This window comes from Penicillium longicatenatum (genome assembly GCF_028827895.1).
Source record: "Penicillium longicatenatum strain IBT 33135 chromosome Unknown contig_7_segment0_segment0, whole genome shotgun sequence".
Classification (NCBI taxonomy): Eukaryota; Fungi; Ascomycota; class Eurotiomycetes; order Eurotiales; family Aspergillaceae; genus Penicillium; species Penicillium longicatenatum.
The window spans coordinates 2,600,120-2,620,050 of record NW_026643124.1 but is presented as its reverse complement, the minus strand read 5'-3'; the positions used below and the strand labels follow the sequence as shown (position 1 = coordinate 2,620,050).

The window sequence follows — 19,931 nt, the reverse complement described above, 5'->3', positions numbered from 1 at the left end:
AAAACGCCTGCAGCCATCTTTACCGCCTCCTGAAGCACTCGAATAGTTAGAGGATATTGGACTTCTATCGCTCGGAGTTTCTCTAGCGTTAAATAAAGACCTGATAGACATGCACATTGGTGGGCACAGAATATCAGGTCTTGAGCTAGTGCTTCTGAAGCGCTAGTTTGAATGCTGACATGGCCCGTTAGTATTAGTAAGGTAAGTTTATATCATGGTGTCAAAATCTTACTCCTCATGGCTTTCTCCAGTGGGGAAATCATGCGGTGAAGGAGGATGGCGGTCGCCAGCAGTGGTCAGCCAATTCTCCGTGCCTTGCTGTTCGTCATGGTAGATTTCGGATGGAAAATTGGAAGTTGGAGAGTCTGATACAAGACTAGGCCGGGTTATAGCCAAGTGAGAGCGTTGAGGCATGGTTGGGGTGATAACATCAGGGCTACTGTTATCCGCATCTGATGGCCTCGAATTCCGCGCCTTTGGCCTTCCAGTGGGTATCCGCAAAGAATAGTTACATTCCAGTCTTAACTGTGTGCATTTCTGGCAAAATGGAAGCTCACCGCTGCATTTTACCTTACTTCTCCCTATCTGGTCAATATAAGCCTCCCCAGCGGGTATTTGGGCACTTACTACAGCGGTCGCACGCAGAACGTCTGAGCTTTGACTGACGGGCTACTCCTGGCTTGGAACCACTGACTAGGGCTTTATCAGATAGCCTTAAGTTAGACATAGTAACGCAGGAAGTCGTTGTTGAGGAGAGTGGGAACGGAAGCTGTTTCGCGGCGATAAGTTGGAAGTTTCAAGGCTCGCCTCCGGCTCAAACCCTGGGCGCCCTACGGAATATGTATTTGGCGATAGATGTTTCTTCTCAGTATCCTACTTTCAGGCTGGTAGATGGTGGTGCACATATGAAAATGGTTGATATTGAGCCTATTCGCAAACTTATTTATTATAGCTTGTGGGGTCGAAGGATATTTTGTTGCGTCATACACGCGACTAGATTACCATTCTGATCCCATAATCGCGCCTCGCTATAGGTCCTTCCCTCTCCCCCACTGATCGTCTTCATTTCCTTTAACAGCCATTCGTTTAGATCAATTTTATTTGAGAACAAGCGCAGAGCGATATCCAGGCTAGCGCAAGCTGAAGCATCCTCAAAAAATAGATGACTATGGGTAAGAGGTAAAAATGCAAGCGCTTCATCCATGTAGAAGGCAAGGGCACTGAGCTGCTGCGATTCGGTTTCAATGTGGGATTTGCTCCGCATCCATTCCGCAGATGTCTTGGACGTGAGACTCAGGTGGTCTTGAGTTGTTCTCAGATGTTTTCCAATTCCGTGGAGTGTCTGGTTCGTCACACCGTCAGGTATCGGCTTTTGTTCAAAGAAGCGTGACATGAGGCCAAAGAGGGTGTCATGCCTCTGAAGCATCTCTGACGATACATCTCCGGTCCGCAGAAATGCTTCGCAATTGTTCTGTCTTGTAGGGCTTGAATCGATATCCGAGTATTTCGCTACCGGGGGCGAAGAGTAGGTCAGCATGGACCCTCGCTCTTGCACTTGGAAGTCTGCAATTATGGTAAGGCATGGCCGTTGGGTATTATTCTCGTATTCTTGAGTGATGTCCACCTGTCGAGTTGCAAATGTCCTCGTGTCTCGAACACGTCGAACCGTGCAGTGCAATTTTCGATTGGTCAATGCGGGACCAAGATAATTGCCTAGGACTGAGTATAGATGATAGCCGGAGGAAACGGTTTGAAATGCTGCGTTGACTGCGATAGACAGGGTGCAGCCACCGTAGGCAATATCGCGATCATTTCCCATTCTACCTGGGTTGAAGACCGAAACGAATCCGGTATCAGAGACCTTTTCGAGCGCGATTTGCTCAACAATGGTTGATGCTGACGATATGACTTGAGAAAGCGGGAAAGCGACTAGAGGACTTCGAAAGGTTGTGGGAGCTGATGGGGAGTAATTTCAAAGGGGAGGCAAACGGTACATGTGGCAATGGTTAAGGAGAAACGGATCGGCCAGTTCGACTATTCGGATAATAGCCTTCACGCATAAGCGAGTCCAACACCAGATTTGCTCTTATAGATTCATGAATGTTTTTATTTTCTTTTTTTCTTTTTTTTAATTTCCCCCTCCTAAATACTCGTGGCTCTTTATTGGAGAAACTACTAACCAAATAAAACCATCCGATCGGATGCTTTGCCTCGGAGAGTTCCAGTATGCCTTATGCCGAAGCTGAAGTGGGCCCCGGAGAGTTCAATCATAAATCCATAATACGTACCCCCAATACTGGACTGAGTTTGAAGACCACAATAGTTGACGAGAAAAAGGTATAGAAGAAAAAATGTGGATATTGGAAAGGATATTGAATCATGTTGACCCTAGGAGGTTTGCAAAAAGTCGAATTGGTGAAGGTTCGATGTGTCGGCGCGTTTTGACAATCCTGCTCCAGCTAACACTCGAGTTGCATTGATTCGATGTATCCATAACGTATTTGAAGGTCTCCCAGTGGAAATTCTGCTGGAAAAATGTGATTGCCCCTCTATGTGCTCAGCCTTATTCGTCCAGCTGGGGCCTTCGATATGCGTACATGTAGGCCCACAAATTCTGGGAAACCATGTTTCATGCGCCCCACTCCCCGTTTCTTCGCCATGGCCCGAATCTTTGGTTTGAAAATTATGCACTATCTTGGCTGATAGCGACTCTCGGTCGGCCAACCAACCCTCCGGTGTCGGCTAGTTATTATAGAAGGGTACTCTCAAACCCGTTTTTACTCCAGGCAATCGCATCAATCACCGAACTTTTCCAATCGAAACAGCCTTTGAAATACCCACCCCGACCTATTTAAAGCTCTATGCGTGCTTGGCATATCAAGAGAGATGGATGGCCATGTGGCATCTAATATCCCGTTCTGGCGGATGGTCTTTGACCAAGGAGCTGTGACAAAAGGAATCGCCAATGCCTCATACAAGGGCAACGGCACCGAAGAGGACCCTTTCATTGTTATTTGGCTTCCGGATGACCCTCGTGATCCTGTAAAGTTCAAGGACACCCTGAAGTTCAGCGTCGTCTTTCTCGCTTCAATGGGAAGCCTGGCTATCGCAATGGGGTCCTCCACTTATTCGGGGGGACTTGAAAGTATTATTAGCGATTTTCAATGTAGTCGCGAGGTGGCTATCCTGGGAATTTCACTCTTTGTGTTAGGTTTTGCTATTGGCCCCCTACTGTGGGCCCCATTGAGTGAGGCTTATGGGCGTCGCAAGGTGCTCAGCCTCAGCCTGATATCCTTCACGGTGTTTACAGCTGGTACCGCTGGAGCTCAGAATATTTGGACATTGATCATTCTGCGTTTCTTTGCAGGTAGCCTCGGGTCCGCCCCTATGGCTGTCTCCGGTGGACTGATATCCGATACATTCTCCGCTATTGATCGAGGGCTTTACAGTAGCTTGTATGCAGCAACAGCATTCATGGGACCGGCCCTCGGTCCTATAGTGGGTGGCTTCATTGCTGAGGCAGGAGGCTGGCGATGGTGTCAAGGCTTCCAGGCGATCTTCTGTGCTGCTTTGTGGCTGCTTCAGACCTTATTTCTACCTGAGACGTATGGCCCAGTGCTGTTGCGAGAACGAGCCAAAACTTTGTCAAAACTGACAGGCAAAGTGTATCGCACTCAACGTGACGTTGAGCAACATGCTGTTCCGACCGCTACCAGAATTAAGACCACGCTATTTCGTCCTTTCATTCTATTGTTTGGGGAACCGATTGTTCTTTTGTTGAGTGTCTATATTGCTATTATATACGGAACACTCTATCTCCTCTTTGATGCATACCCCATTGTGTTTCAAGACGTGCGCGGCTGGAGCCCCGGGATTGGTGGCTTAGCTTTTCTGGGGGTACTTGTCGGTATCCTAGGCTCTATTTTCTACAGTGTCTCTGTGTTTTTCAGCTATAAGAGGAAGACCCTGGTGTCGTCAGGTCCACTGCCTCCAGAAGCGCGTCTCCCTTCCACGTTTATTGGGAGCGTACTCCTGCCGGTTGGCCTTTTCTGGTTTGCGTGGACAAATGGCCCTTCAATTCATTGGATGGCATCAATCGCTGCGGGTGTGCCGTTTGGATTCGGTATGGTTACAGTGTACATGCCGGTTCTAAATTACCTGATGGACACCTACACCATATATGCTGCCTCTGTCCTTGCCGGAAATTGTCTCCTTCGGTCCTTATTTGGATGTATTTTCCCTCTGTTTACAACATACATGTACCGGAATCTTGGTATCCACTGGGCATCATGTATCCCAGCTTTTCTTTCACTTTTGTGTATGCCTATGCCTTTCCTTTTCTACAAATACGGGGCGCAAATTCGAAAAGGTTCCCAGTATGCTGCAGAGGCTGAGGCATACAGGCTTAGCCTTTTAGCCCCTAAATTCGAAGAGAGACAGCTGAAGTTTCGAGAAGAAGAAAAGATCAATAAGCTGTGAAGGCTCTATGACAGTCTAAGATGCAGCGGGATCGAGGATCGTGTGGTTCAGATAGGATACCTGACAATAGAAGGTCCTGGACACTACAGTATTTTCAACTCAATTTTTAGAAAGCTTCACTCGAGACTGAATCATAAAAGCGACAGTTGTATCGAAAATTCAAATTCAAGGTCCAGGCCAGTCTTCCTATCCCCAACAAGACTGTGAATGATGCGTCGGAATACCCCCACGAATTTAAGCGCCCACCAAGAATTCGAAGAATTTTGATTCCGAGTCCTTTACATGCAAATGTTTCTAGTGGTAGAAGAATGCCAAATAAAATACCCACATATGGAAGAATCTTAGCGTAAGGCATACAAACACAGGCGAGTGATTACTGGTCCTGTTGCTCTTTCCGGGAAACAGGGTCGAAGCAAAAACAAAACTAATAAAAGAACAGGGACGGAATGTGGATGATGAGCATTGTCAGTCCATTACTCCAAGAGTCAGGCCCCGGTATATCATGCTGTACAACAGCTCCGGCTTTGAGACATCTCTGACTGCTGGTGCTCTCAATCACCAGATCCTTCAACCTTTGGTCGAATCCGAATTTGAGCTCCGTAGCGCTAAAAAATGACTTGAACGGGACTCATAGCGAGACAAATGATACCCAATAGAGTACTGACCCAGTTCACGCCAAGATTCTCAAACATGTACCTGGCAAAAAGTGGAAAGGATGCCCCAAATATGCTTCTTACAGCACCGTTCGCAGCCATTGCGCTATTGGCTCTGTCTGGGTAACAGTCCACAATATACGCAAATGACTGAATGAAAATAATGTACATGCCACAGCCAATTAAGACCCCTGAACAAACCTCGCTGGGCCACGGAATCGTGGACCTTGATGTCCACCCGTACCAGAGCAGTCCGACAGGAACAAGGCAGCCTCCAAATATCATTACTGGAAGGCGAAGCTCCGGCTCAAACTTACCATACTTGGCAACATGGCGCTTAACATGGGGCTCAGTGTAGAGAACAACCACACCGGTACCAAAAAAAATCCCAACAAGGATGGCAAGAAAGGATAAGCTTGAAATGCCCATTTTCCAACCACGTACCTCACCGAATGCAATCGGGAAGGACTGGTAGAAGAGGAACATGAGTCCGTAGATAAAAGCTTGGTATAAAGTAATCAGGACAAGAATGAGCTCCGAGAAGAAAAGTGCTGCGTCTCAGTCAGATTGGAATAACTTTAGAGGGGTAGGTATACCTACCCCATGGGCGAATTAGATAGATTCGTGCGAGGTAGCGGAAGCTTGTCTCTTCAATATCAAGCGCGCATGATAAGGTCTCATTTCCAGACTCCTTGCGAAGTCGTTGTGTTTTCTTCTGCAAAATATTGGGTGGGTATGTTTCAGGGTACGTGAAAACGGCCAGGAATGATATCGAGAGAGTTGCAATGACACAAACCCACATAGCCCACCGCCATCCACTCAAACCTGCAACGATAAAGCCTCCAAAAAGAGGACCGAAAGTTGGACCTGAGAAGACAAGGCAGATACAGCAAGCTGTTGCGACACCACGATAAACCGTATCCCAGCAGTCCGTAATGACTCCCCCGAGGACCGCTTTTGGAGCCACACCGAAAAGCGCGGCCAAGAACCGGCCAAGGAAAATGGTCGTAAGGTTTCTCCCAAGTGCAGGCATGAGTGTGAAAAGGCCGGAGACAGTAACGCCGACTATCATAGGATACTTTCGTCCGAATTTCTCGGAAACCGGACCAAAGATCAGTGGACCAAGGATGTATCCCTGGGTAAGTCAGCGACACATGCACTTAATCCTGACAAACGATCAATTGACTGCTTTACACATACCACTAGGTACAGAGAGGTCCCAAGGACTGTCACCTCTTCACTGACATGAAACTCCTTAGCTACTTCTGCCTGAGCGGACCCAAAAATGCTGCTTGCGATCGCAACGACTAGATTAAACAAGGCCAACATAAACGTTGCCCAAACTCGAGCAAGTAAGCTCAAGTTCTGGGGATGTTCTGGATCGTTTGGTCCATCGAAATCAATCAGTTCCTCAGGCTTCTTGAATAGCTCTCTGTCATTGGGTTTATTTTCAACGTCGATTGTCCGCGAAACTGCGAGGCTGGGAAGTGATTTGTCCATATTTCGTCCCAATCTTTGTGATGATAAAAGAAAGCTCGAAACCCAAATGATTTGGATAGCATACAACACTTAAAGTAGGCCTATTTGAATATTATCCTCTAGAGCAAGCCAAGAATATCCTCGGACTGATACCCGAATCCGATTCCCGCGTCGGCCACTTTCGGTGCAAAGTGTTCGAGGATCAGCCGGAGGGCCCTTTCCTAACCCAGAGATGCCCTGAGAAAAGCTGTGAGCCAATCCGAAGGAATGAAGGGAATTCATAGCCTCTTCTTTACATGTAGCACAATTAGAATGTCTGGAATAGTGGCTTCTGATGGAGATCAGTGTAAAGACCACTGTTCTCTCTCATTCCATTCTCAACAAACCGACCGATGAGGTCCCTTGAGTCCTCGTTGAAGTAATGCGAAGTACATTCAAAATATAAGTTGCCCCAGCCTGTAGTAAATCTCAATTGGCCGAATAGTGAACTGAAATGAAAGGTGTATATACCTAAGGGCACAACCCCCGAATTGCTGTTTGACAGGGATATCTTTGCGCTTAGTTTCTGCGTGGAAGCATTCGAATTCTGTGCACCGAGGTGTGAGAATGAAGACCACAATCTAAATAATCGCTAGTAGCCTCGTGGATATCTCTCTTTCAGAACTTCTGCTATTTATACTGGCAAGCAAGGCAACTGAAGTTCTCAAGGTTTCTGGCAACTTGACCCAGTAGATATTAGAGGTGAAAGAGCTGGTCATGGTTGACCGAATCGATATTCTTTGGGAAGTTCAAGACGTTAAAATTAACAGGAGACGTCTTTCACTTTCTGCTGTTGAGTTTGTCCCACGCCCCCACCGGCATTTACGGGCTGTCCAAAGACGCATATGGGAAAGTGACAAGGAAACGAAAAGGCCGAGCATCGACGCGTTGAGGTTCTTGTCTGCTTGCATGTGAATGGTTCATTTTTCAAATGCGGGGGATTTAGAAAATCGCGGAGTTTGGAAAATTGAAATTTCGGGATGAACAATGTCTCCTGCAGCATAGGATAGACCCGAACAAGCTCGACCGCAGCGGCCAAGCCGCTCTGCACAAAGCTATCATCCATGGCCACGGCAAGGCTGTTCGTTTACTCGTCGAGAACGGTGCTGAACCGTTCATAGGCACTGCGCCAAGTCTGTGGCTTGCAGAACTATATTGGAATAAGAGGCCGTTGGAGTTATTGCGAGAATTGCTCCGCAAACATTACCCGGAAAGATTTGAGGAGGAACACCCGACACTGGTGAAGCCAGCAGTGAAGCCCGTAGTGGAGCCAGCAGTGAAGCCAGAAGTAAAAAGGCATCGGGAAAAGCATTCAACAATTTTACCAGAGTCTCTACCGCATCTCCAAGCGAAGATCTCTGGCCAGATCGGGTTCTTATCTCCAGAGGAGAAAAGATAAGCGTGGCGCCTTCTGATCCAGCTTACTGGAATTGACTATCTATAGCGAATACCATCTAGTGGTGAGTTAAGGCTAGCATGATAGTAAGGTAGCCTAGTGATTTTGCTGATTTGTGTGATTCTTGAATCAGAAGAGAGCAGGATAAACGGCTAGGGAGGATCTGTTTTCGAGTGGTCCAGTATGGGGCGAGGGCTTTAAATGGAGTGGAATACTCACACCGTTGTCTTGGAGGCAGGCTGAAACCTTTCCTGCCAGAGACCTAGGTGCGAGCCTGGGCTTTACTGAGGGCCTAGCGTTGGGTCCAGGTTGGGCTTTGGGTCGAGTTCTTAAGCCCAAGTTGGGCCTTGCGGAAGTCTAGTCTTTAGGAGCTTCTTGTCTTTGTTTTGGATTCTGTCTTCCTCCCTATAAAGCCTGGGGATGTAGCCATTCTTTTGCCTTTGGAGACGGCGCCTTTCCCTGGCTTTCTCGTCGCGTCTGGCGAAAAAAGCTATTCGCTCCATAACTAGGGACGTTGCTTAACTGCTAGTCGTAGAAGTAATTGGATGGAAGGAAGGAAGACTGGATGGGATAATAAGGTAAATAGTTCATGGAGACGTGGTGCCCTTATATAGCTGAGAGTTTGAGCTTGAGACGCCCCCTGTATATGAGGAGATAAAGACCTTTAACCTGTCTATATAGGTGCTTACACACACATACATAATGTACATCAACTTTACCCCGAGGGCGGCACATATCTATTCAATCTAGTCAACATGGTTGAATGACGCACTGTCTATGACAATGATGAGTTCAAGTCGCTTTCTACAATGTTTGAGGAGCTGCTCGATGAAAATGTCGAAGACAGCTATATCAATGGAGCCTTGGAAAACATGAGACAAGACAACGCCGGCTTGTGCATATGCAAGTTGAACCAGATATTGCTAGTCATAATGGAAATAAGATATACATCGCTTCTGCAGCGGGGTATAGAGACCACGCTAGTGGCTGCTGTCCAGAAGCGTTTTGCTTTGCACCGAGGCTGTGGATCTCGTTCAAGTATCCTTCTCAAGCTATAGCCTATTCCCCATGCTGTCCGACTGGCACCAAGAGGAAAACTATGCGCACCTGAGTAGATGAATCAGATTCTCAAAACGCAGTCTTTTGCCTGGAGGTCGGTTGTAAAAGCCTGACCACATTAGAAGTTGATTTTCGACAGTAGTCCAAATGGTGTCGGCATAATAATATTGTTTCAATAAGATTGCAATTATTGCGATCAATAGATCGAAACAATAAATATAACAAAAATTATAAAAAAAAGTCGGAAAATTCTTCGGCATAGAAGGATTGCTAGCCTTTCCGATTCCAAGGACAGTCGCCAGAAGGCAATCGCCAAAGATCTTCCTCTGTACCTGTCGCCACTTGCTACCCTACACGATAGTGGAAAAGATCGGCGGATCTTGCCTGTATAATATTCTGCATATGAATAATGATCGGATTGACCCGTTTAAAATTTGAAATTAGTATGAGAGTTTTACATTAACTTAGTGGACGTGGGCTTAAAAGCGGGGCTAGCGTCTTGGCCCCAAGGGTTCGTCACGAATACGCTCAAATTCCCTATTGTAGTTTAGTCCCCAACAGGGCGCTCTTCTTAGTTATTCATGACCTTGGATGCAAAACATAAGCCACGTCATGCAGCCTAGTAGAGCAATAAACGGTGCAAATCTAGTCGAAATTGCGTGCCCACTTAGTCGGACCAGCTTTTTGAGAGTGCAAGTAGACCGAAGATTTGCCATGCTGTGGTCCACACTACCTCCAATGAAATCATGGTTTTCCGCGTAAACCAAGGAAGCATTTCATGAACAAAGCTATAAAGCCGCAGAATCCGTAGGCTCAATTTGAATTCAAATCATTTGGCCTCTCTTAGCCCCATTCCTGCTATCACAGAAGCCGCATTATGGTGCTCCTTCTACCAATTTTACTATGCTCCACTTTGCTTTCGACCACGGCCTTTGCTAACTCAAAATGCAAAGCCACACCCAACGATTCGACATGGCCATCTATCCAGGATTGGGAAACTTTGAACCAAACTATTCGAGGTGCCTTGATCAAAACTGCCCCGGCTCCCTCATCCTGCTATGAAGGCAATCCATTTAATTCTTCCACGAATTGTTCCGATGTGACCAAATATTGGCCATATGCCACCTACCATTCAGCTTGGCCGGAAAGTGTGGACTACTCCATTTTCACAAACAACTCTTGTTTGCCCCCTGGCGCCGAGGGATACACGAAAGACCGGGGATGTAGCATTGGAGCTTTACCGCAATACATTGTGAACGCCACAACTGATCAACAAGTTGCTACCGCCCTGCGATGGGCAACGGAGAGAAACATCAGAATTGTTGTTAAAGGAACCGGACATGATCTGAGTGGCAGGTACTACACCCCATATAATTTTACACTAGCTTTGGTTTTTACTAATTCTGGAACAAGATCTACTGGCGCATATTCACTTTCGATCTGGACTCACAACTTCAAGCACGTCGAGCATCAACCCAAATGGCTACTGCCCGACGGAAGTGGAACTGCCGACGTAGTAATTTGCGGGAGCGGCAACACATGGGGATCTGTTTACAACGCCGTTCATGCCATGAATCGGTCTGTTGTGGGCGGCGAAGACGCAACCGTTGGTCTCGGAGGACTTATTCAAAACGGAGGTCACGGTCTTCTATCTAGTCACTATGGACTTGCATCAGACCAGGTATACCAAGTCACCGTCATCACAGCAGACGGCCGACGACTTGTGGCCAATCATAAACACAATGTGGATATTTTCTGGGCTGTTCGTGGTGCTGGTGGTGGCCAATTCGGTGTCATCACTGAATTTGTTCTGAAGACTCACCCCGTGCCCACAAATGTGATTACTGGTGGATTTTATTTCTATCAGGAGTCTTCATCGAAGAGCGAAAATATTTCCTGGGGGGCACTTGCTAAAATCGCAAGTTTGATCCCTGACCTCATGGATGATGGCATGACGGGGACGGTGATTGCTATGAGCGGAAGCTCAATGACAACGCTGACGGGACTGAATCACAGTTCACCAGGAGTCGCCGCTTCAGTTGGCTTGGTAGGATTTAATACAACGACCGAGGCGATGGATCGAAAAGTCCAGAAGATGATATCCAGTTTCGCAAATGTCAGCTCTGAAAATGTGCTGAAAGTTGTCAATCAGACATCTGAAGCATACGGCTATTGGGCATACACTAAGCCAAACTTCCTTTCCAGTGCTTCCTGTGGTTCCTCAAGTCTAATGAGCAGCCGTCTGCTAGGACGTCGCGAGCTTTCAGACATTTCGATGACAGATCTGGCTATCTATCTCCGACAAGCCTCGACTTCGCAGTCTGGAACAGGATCTATGCTTCTCTTCGGCTTGCAGGGTGGTCATGGGCCAGCAAATACACCCCAGAAGATGCGTGGAAGCGTTCTACCCGCATGGCGCAGTGCGTACTTACATGCCATGTCTTACGGGGCATCATTGAATGCAACTGCCGACTCACGGGAGCAGCTAGCATCTGGAGCTCGCTGGTACGAGGCGAATTTGGAACCCGTTTGGAGGAATTGGGCACCAAGAACAGGCTCTTACATGAATGAGGGTAATGCATTCAGCAGTACGTGGAAACAGGACTTTTATGGAGAGAACTATGACCAGCTTTTGAAACTCAAAAGAAAGTACGATCCTTCTGGGAGTTTCTTTGTTTGGAGTGGCGTTGGAAGTGATATGTGGGAGTACGACATTCATAGTGGTCTGCTTTGCCAGGTTGGTGGAGATTAGAACTTCTATTAGATGAAGAGTGTTCCTGCCTGGTGTAGCTGCACCACAATTCATTGTATGTAACTTTTGCTGTAAGTATAGTACTTCGATAATCTACTCAACATTCCATATATCAGTGAAACAAGCAAAAAACATACAGTATGTATGAGCATTCCGTCCACCACTGAAGCCTTCAATGTGACCCCACTTGGACTCCACTCATATTCAGCGCCTAGAATAACCTCAATCCACTTCCTTGCTCATTAGTCATTCCCCTTTTACCCCTGAAACTCACCTCATGGCCTGTATCTACCTTACCCGATCGATAAGTACAAATAGTCAAGTGGTTAATAACGCGAGAGTGACTATTGTTTTCACCAGAACAGGCGTCAATTGAGGAAATTGAGGAGCAGAGTTTATATGATAGACAGAGATAGGCTAAGTCATGCCATATCAGGCAGAACAATGCATGTCCATGATCATACCCGACTTGTGGTATCATAACTAGATAATCATGTCACCGGTTGTATACCGTGATTTCATTTTCTCTCCTTGACGATTACCTACCAACAAAACTCCAGTGTGAGATTAATTTGATGAGTGGGAATCGAGCTGGTATGATATACGCTGCTCGTGCGTGCGATAATAAGCTAAAAATGGGCACCTACCTATTATTAACGTACCCAAAATTATAACCATACGTTACCAAGCGCCAATAAAAAAGCGGCCCTTACAACAGGCTTTAATAAGCCCAGGGGCAGTGCATCGATCAACCTTGGAATTAATCCCACCGTTTTTTTACCCTAGGCAGCTCTATATTAAGGCTGATTTTGCTTATCGGCTCACCCCGAAAAGGAAATAGCTTTTACGAGTACGATGATGCGCTCTACAGTCCACCTTTGAAAGGAAAAAAGTCTATACAAGTACGGCCACCGAGTCCCACATATGCTCCACAGTCTGTCCCTAAAACAAACCTAAAAGCGAATTATCTTCACAAGCATAACGATCGAACCACAAGTGGTTCCACCAGCTTCGTTAAATTTGCGCCCCGTTTCCTAAATCTATAATTTTTTATTCACTGAACATCACAAAAGCTATCAGTATACTGATTTCTCGAAATGGTGAAAAATTCGCACGACGAAGAAACCCCTATGCCACCCCAATACGAGCCCCCAGTGGCACAGTCTGTGCCTGCAGACAGGCCCTCTGGAGACAAGCCCCGCGATCGAGTGTAAGCACATAACACAAATTTGAAGACTCAATCAAAATGGCATGCCACAATATTCGTTACTAACAGGTTGATGCTAGGAATTGCTGCACCATCCTTCTTGCGTTCTTTCTTCCTCCCCTTGCGATCTTGCTCAACAATGGCTGTGGTGCAAGCGTCTTAATCAACATATGCCTGCTTTCTCTAGGCTGGTTTCCTGGCGTGATACATGCATAGTGAGTGGAGGTTTGTCTTATGAATTTCCGTAATAATGGTGAACTGATAACTCTCAGTTACGTTCTACTCCGCGAGTGAAGACAGCAGCCTGCATCTTACACGAGAGCCGCGAAATTCTTTGCAGAATATCTCTAGGGGTGATCCCCCTATTAGATAGATCGGCGCTTCTCCCTTTCGTCTTCCCTTTTTCCCTTCTTCTTTACCCTGACATTACTACTCACTATACACCGTCTTGATTCGTCTATTGTATGCTACTCATTCATTGTACCAGAAAGCTCCTTTGTTCCCTTGTTCCTGTCTCCTATAAACGCTCGACAAGCACATTACGTGCTGATATATACACATTTCTTTACCTTTTTGTTATCTATTTTTGTTTTACTTTCTGAATTCAATACCGATTCTTTATTAATATATTTATTCAAATTATAGTCAATATGCTCTCAATGGCCTTTTCCCAGGCCAAGAGACCTTACTTAGTCGGTAAGCAAGCGGCGCACCTAGCCACCTTTCGCCTATTCGCTGCTTCGTCTAGTATAATCCCAGTCTTGAATATTGACGGTAAGATTAAACACTGCCGTAGCCATGATTTTATGTCGGTCAGGTCTCTCACTGTTTTGGTAAAGGGAGCTATGTGAGTTAGCAGAAAGATGAGAGTTATATAGAGCTGAAGTTACGGCATGTTCCTAGGAAACACAACTTATTAGAAGGCTGCACGCAGAACGCAGAGAAATAGTGATCAATATAGCATAATACCTTGCATATTACAGGTCTAAAGATATAAGCCCCTGGAAGATCATTCAATAGGATAGTGCAGCAGCTAGTCAATTCCTGGCGGCGAAGAGAATAGTAATTAGCTAATTTTATTCAGAACGTAAGAAAGACTTCCATTCACGGCCTGATTGACAATTGCTTTCAGAATTTCATGGCAGAGGGCAATTTGCCCAAGTCGCAATTACCACGGGTGCCTGTAAAATAGCCCTAAGTATATGATCAACTCAAATATGACCTAATTAGAATAAATCAAAGAGACAATAGTTTTGTGATGTTAGTTCTACTTATAGCCTTTTCAGATCCATTCATTTCGCTTTTCACTTATAGGGCTTCCTGAGGCTAACTCCTCTCACTGGATGAAGAAACGGCATCCAGATTTTAATATCTATCTATCATATTTAATAGTTGAAGATAAAAGATTGACATACTCCGATTTCACTGTTTCATGGCACATACTACCTCATACAGCTTCCGTGGGAATCCCTTCATCTCTTCCACGGTATTGCAATGAAATAAGCCTGTTCTAATCATGCCATACTCTGGCACTCCGAGAACATCATATCATGCACGGTACGAAGAGACCAAAAATCACCGGTGATAAGCTGAAAGCTTGAGATTTCATGTATCACTTCCGCAATCTTTCCAGGTGCGATTCCATTGACGTAAAGCTAATCGTAGAGACCATCTCTCCAGGGTTTGCTGCCTGCGATCCAGAGACTATGTAAGAATCTCAATATGGCTGTTTCAGAGGCCTAATCTCACATTTAAAGCGCTGGGATCAAAGAGATAGTGTTTTAGGCTGGTTAGGTATTGCTTCTGGACACTGCGCAAAGCATATATCTGTGCGATATGAGGGCCGAACACCTTATTCTTACCCAATAGGAGTACCAATTTTTTCACATCGATGGGATAATGAGGAGCCCAAGTGACTTCGCCTACGGACATCATAGCCTTAATATCATGATGGACTAGTCCCGCGAGTTGAGATTTTGGACGAAAATGATTCGTCAAAGTTTGTAAAAGTCCTGTCGTAGAAGACCCAAAGGCTTCATTTGAAGTAGCCATTAACACAGACACAAAAAGACCTGTGCCGAGGAACTCTGACCAATTTTATCAGGATCTGAATTTATGAAAGAAGCAAGGTTTGCGTAGTTTGCGTACTGGACAGTGCACTCCTGTACGTCAACAATGCTTTTCGAATCCAGACCACGTAGGCTCACATAAGGAGCGGACATTGTGAGAGTAATGCAGTTTTTTTCTCTCATTATTAATTCAAGTATCTCTACTGCATTACGAGTGGAGGCCATAAGAAAAATTCACATCTCAATGAGCCCTTTGCAAAGGGATCATTGTTCAGACAGATAGAGCTTTTGTCAATACCTGGAAATATTTCCCAACTTCATCGACCACAAAATTGGTAGCATGTGTGTTGATGGCCATGGTTCTATGTGAACCTTCAGAAGCCAATTTATGTGAGAAGATATCAGAGAAGAAAAAGTGTGTCTCGCAGCTGGCCAGGGTTGGGAAGCCGCAATTGCCACAAAGAAAGAAAATGTTGACATTCGCGATCTCCGGAAGATCTACCACAGACTTGAATATCACATTATTTGTAGACCTGTCGTCGAGGCATTATTTCACGCAGGCACAAATTGTTCTGACATGCGTGCCGAATTGTCGGACAAACTTTGCCAGGATTTCCCCGAGCGTTTTCAGGACCAGAAGGTGGAATTGATGATTTAGCTGCGTTTGCCAAGGCTGCCGGTATCAAGAGTGGGCTGAAAAGCTTGGTGGAAAAAAGGGACCTCGGGGACCTCATTGCATTGCCTCCCGATGTGTTTCATTCAGCGTTTGTTCCTCTCTTTCTCCTCCCCTGAAAACTCGGTCTCACTTAGGCCTCATAGATATCAGCGAGAAGCGCTGCAGAAGCTCAGAGGAGAATCGACTGAAGTGAGGGAAAGAGAAGATGCACAGCAGTAATGGTGGGCAGAAAGAACGGAGCGAACAGAAAGCAGTTGTATTGCGATATGAAGAGAAGATAAGAAAGAAAACAAGAAGAAACAAGTGACAAGCACTGATCTAGGCAACCAGAGAGCATCACCTGACCTTTCAACAATAGATACACATCAAGATGCACAAAATAATAAGTGAATGCCACTATCGTCAACCATCAATGTTCTATACTACTCCTTTTCCTCTAGTGATAATTTAAACACCGGCTTTCTAACGATGGTGAGAGATCATCGACCACTTTTAGATCATTGCTTATAGAGGGAGACAGGATCCAGGCAGAGAGCCCCATTGTCTTTACAGGATGACACAAGGTCTTTCACAGTATCGATGTTGCCCTGGAGTTGCCCTGCCAGCGATATCAACTTGAGATCTGCCTGTTTGGTGATTTTTGAAGAGGACATTCCAAGTGTTTGGTGAATGTATATATAAATGTTTGAACTGAAATGTTCCTAACAAGAGATACATGAGAGAACATACACGGAGTTCGACCATTTGACAGGAAGTTCACTCGACTCTGATACACCGTCACATTCTTCTTCGAGCACGATGCGCGTAGTGACCAAAATGCTCAATACAAAGGACTACAATGCCTTGAGCTTGGCCCAACCTACAAATTTCAAGGCCATGTTGAAATTGACTATAATATCTGAGTAATTGATAGCTTATCTTGAAGAAATTTCCATAGTAGAGCTCAAAGAAGTAGCCTAACGTGAAAATGTCAAGTACAACCTCAGGTTGACCAGCTTACCGGTCAAAATCAAGGACAAGAACCACGTTCTCGGGCTACATCAAAATGCTCAGAAATATGGAGTTTGAGAGCGTAAGAGAACGCATAGTCCAAATTTGATTAAATACCTTATGTACGATATACTACGTTGTCTTGGTTGAATTATACTGGTTTTCATTGACGCGTTTGGCTAGGGTGTTCCGGCCGACTGGGTGTGCCGCTCGCTTGGGAATTACGTTGTGGGAGTAGATTATGGTTACCCTATCAGTTGTATCTAGGTTTACTTATCGAAATAATCCCGCTGCGTATGGCAAGGTCGTATCCAGGCATATTAAATTGGGATGCTTATAGGTTGTGGGGTGGTGTGGGGTGATGTAGAGTGGTGTGGTGTGGTATGGCGTGGTGTGGCGTGGTGGTGAGGGGCAAAAGGGGTTGTATACGTGTATGACGCTATACAACGCTAGTATAATACGGAAAAAAGCAAATACGGTACCTGAAATGAACCCCCGTACAGTTTGCTGGTTACTAACCTGCATGCATGGAATCCCTGTTCTTTTGTTTCTTCAAGGCTGCACATGGCGTCAGGTAGTGGCCACATGTTCGGATGCATAATTTGGCATAATATCTTTATATGAGGGAGAAGAAAGTACATAATTACTGAATATACCCACACGGCGATGCATATGGAGAAAACTGTGACATGATCACCAAATCCAACGCTTATATAAGCAAGAAAGCCCATTTTGATTACCATGGTAGAACTGCAGCTTTGTATTGACGGAGTTTGAAGTTTAATTATGCAAAATAGAGGCAGGTTAGTATTGGTTTACTACATAATTCACCATACATTTCAAATTACGATTCAAGACGTACAATACACGGAAATGAAGTTATTCCCACCATACAAAACGTAGTATTTTATCAAAGCAGGAGGTTTGAAGGTTTTTCATAATCCACCTACGCCCACTGCAGCGAGCTAGTGCTGGTGCTGGTGCAGGTGCTCGCTTTGACACCCGAGATGTCGCTGCTGTACCTCTGATACGGACGGAGACTTGAATGACCGACGACTCTCTAAAGCCGATCTTGATTATTCCCTATCTAGTATCCATTCTTCAAGATTTCCAATCTCGCTAACTACTTCCTCACGCTAAAGTCGTTTGAGGTTTGCCTCTGATCGCCGAATCATAGCGTGTTCTGATCCTGCTCCCATTTTGTAAAATTACAATACAAGCGGTGAGAAATAAAGAGGAAAAGTGGAGCAAATTGAGTAAAATGACCTGAAATATGCATCCAGAACGTGTGGCCATCCTCGGATACGGTACTAGCAGCCTGGGAGAAACGCCTCACATGGAAAGCGATGTCTTAAATCAGTTGTAAATAGCCCCCAATCTCACTCTTACTTCGTTCTTCGTCTGCCGAGCAATCGTGGATTACGTGGCGTAAGTTGTGAAGATTTAGCTATAAATACTGAACTTTCAATTGTTATGTACAAAGTCAACCTTCTGTGTGCGAAGGCAATATTCGCAAGAACCAAAGAAAACCACCAAAAAAAGCAATCAAGAAAGCATGGCGTCGCCAGTCTCCCGCGGTGTCTACTTCACACTGCAGCATACAGGGACAATCTTGTCAGCCACGTTCGAAGACGGAAAGATAGTCAGTCAGAATACTTTTTCTGTTGGTGTTTATCCTCAACAATGGGCCGATACCCTATTAGCGATGGAAGCAACTCTGGACTGTTCGAAAGATGTCGACTTTGAATTTGATATGTTCAGCAACCAATCACCCGACCTTACAACTGCGAGCACCACGCCTTGTTTCGTGACCCCGGACCCAGTAGCTACCCCTGTCGATGACTATTTCAGCGCCCTCGAAGAGCCACTACATTCAAAATTACCCCATCCTAGTATGCATATGCACCAAGGGAACGCCCAATGGCTATCCACAATGAAATCGTCTCCAATGACTATGCGAACACCAAGCTTGGCCATGTACCCCTCCGGAACCATCAATATACACCGAGTTCATGGGGGAAAAGAGCACTGTTGTTCTCATGCCCCAATAGCACAGCAAACTCCCGACTGGAGCTCCAAGCGAATGACAAAACTACAAAGTCTATTGACTGCTATTTGCAATCACCCTGTCCCAACAATGTTGGAGCACAATGATCAAGTCGAAGGGCTATACAATGGCTCCTACCTTCCTTCAAATTTACATGGAATGTCCAGCGTGCAATTTGCAGGAGCTCTCAGCCGCCTTGGCAATGTCTCGAACACGTTGGGCTTTATATACGGCATGCTTAGCTGGGAGATTTTCAAGCGAGAAGAGGAAAGAGTGATCCGAGAAGAGTCTCTTTCTTCTGTCCTTGCTGCGAAGAAGGTATGAGCATCTCTTTTCCGCTGGTCTTGTTTGTGTATTTCAATACCTAATATTTGGTCTCAGGTAAACCGACAGATGTCAGAGCTTCTCAAGCACTCGGGCAAAGCAAAGGATTGGGCTAGCGATGGCCGAAAAGCCGCTAAAATAGTCTTTGGGACTTTGGAGGGATGCAGCAAAATAGTCAGGTCATTCGCCCTTTTCCTGCTCGGCAATGTATGCAGCCTTGACAACATGCTCAAGATTGCCCACTTCCCGATCATCCGGGAAAACTTTCAAAAGAGCTTTGCACAAATTGTTGCTGAAAGAACACCGCAATGGGAGGCCCTGGGGGCTAAAAATTACAAGGTCTTTGACTATGCTGAATTTCTCAGACTTCGCGGCCCCCCCGCTGGATCGTGAGTTTCTTCCTTCATATTTTCTTGGCACCGTAAAAGTGGGACTGAGGCTGATGTTTGCAAATAGGATGCATCAATTTAATAATCTACTGAACCTGGGCCCTGAAAGCATGACACCCATCTCTGCATCTCGAGATGGCTCGGTGTGTGTGGGGTCAGACATCGATCCATCATTTTTTGAAGCTGATCTACATGGGTCCGTACCAACAATTCACAACGCGGAGTGGCAGTATATGTGACCACTCACGCATGAAATTCTACGACTTTCCTTTTCTCCCTATTTAGCAGGATGGTATTTAATTATGGAGCGTGTTTGCACATCGTTTTGCATTGACTGGCAGTTAATTCCATAGATGAAAAAAGCAATTTCAC

The 19,931-nt window shown here is 45.6% G+C and overlaps 7 protein-coding genes across 7 annotated transcripts; 4 read left to right on the top strand and 3 right to left on the bottom strand.

Moving 5' to 3' along the window:
* Positions 1-228: 228 nt before the first annotated feature.
* Positions 229-414, bottom strand: N7484_011246 (uncharacterized protein; the record flags this gene model as incomplete). Its single annotated transcript, XM_057121633.1, has 1 exon — positions 229-414. The coding sequence occupies one exon, from the start codon at positions 412-414 to the stop codon at positions 229-231; it is 186 nt and encodes a 61-aa protein (XP_056967387.1).
* Positions 415-946: 532 nt separating this feature from the next.
* On the bottom strand, positions 947-1,819 carry N7484_011245 (thioesterase family protein; the record flags this gene model as incomplete). Its single annotated transcript, XM_057121632.1, has 1 exon — positions 947-1,819. The coding sequence occupies one exon, from the start codon at positions 1,817-1,819 to the stop codon at positions 947-949; it is 873 nt and encodes a 290-aa protein (XP_056967386.1).
* A 1,067-nt stretch (positions 1,820-2,886) lies between these two features.
* On the top strand, positions 2,887-4,479 carry N7484_011244 (MFS transporter; the record flags this gene model as incomplete). Its single annotated transcript, XM_057121631.1, has 1 exon — positions 2,887-4,479. The coding sequence occupies one exon, from the start codon at positions 2,887-2,889 to the stop codon at positions 4,477-4,479; it is 1,593 nt and encodes a 530-aa protein (XP_056967385.1).
* Positions 4,480-5,030: 551 nt separating this feature from the next.
* N7484_011243 (putative MFS transporter) lies at positions 5,031-6,632 on the bottom strand (the record flags this gene model as incomplete). The annotated part of the gene is given in 4 exon segments (XM_057121630.1): positions 5,031-5,084; positions 5,097-5,683; positions 5,733-6,267; positions 6,333-6,632. The coding sequence occupies 4 exon segments, from the start codon at positions 6,630-6,632 to the stop codon at positions 5,031-5,033; spliced, it is 1,476 nt and encodes a 491-aa protein (XP_056967384.1).
* Positions 6,633-9,982: 3,350 nt separating this feature from the next.
* Positions 9,983-11,857, top strand: N7484_011242 (putative isoamyl alcohol oxidase; the record flags this gene model as incomplete). The annotated part of the gene is made up of 1 exon (XM_057121629.1): positions 9,983-11,857. One exon carries the CDS (start codon positions 9,983-9,985, stop codon positions 11,855-11,857), a length of 1,875 nt encoding a protein of 624 aa, XP_056967383.1.
* A 1,097-nt stretch (positions 11,858-12,954) lies between these two features.
* N7484_011241 (uncharacterized protein) lies at positions 12,955-13,227 on the top strand (the record flags this gene model as incomplete). Its single annotated transcript, XM_057121628.1, has 2 exons — positions 12,955-13,067; positions 13,134-13,227. 2 exons carry the CDS (start codon positions 12,955-12,957, stop codon positions 13,225-13,227), a joined length of 207 nt encoding a protein of 68 aa, XP_056967382.1.
* Positions 13,228-18,936: 5,709 nt separating this feature from the next.
* Positions 18,937-19,563, top strand: N7484_011240 (uncharacterized protein; the record flags this gene model as incomplete). The annotated part of the gene is made up of 2 exons (XM_057121627.1): positions 18,937-19,164; positions 19,228-19,563. The coding sequence occupies 2 exons, from the start codon at positions 18,937-18,939 to the stop codon at positions 19,561-19,563; spliced, it is 564 nt and encodes a 187-aa protein (XP_056967381.1).
* Positions 19,564-19,931: the final 368 nt, after the last annotated feature.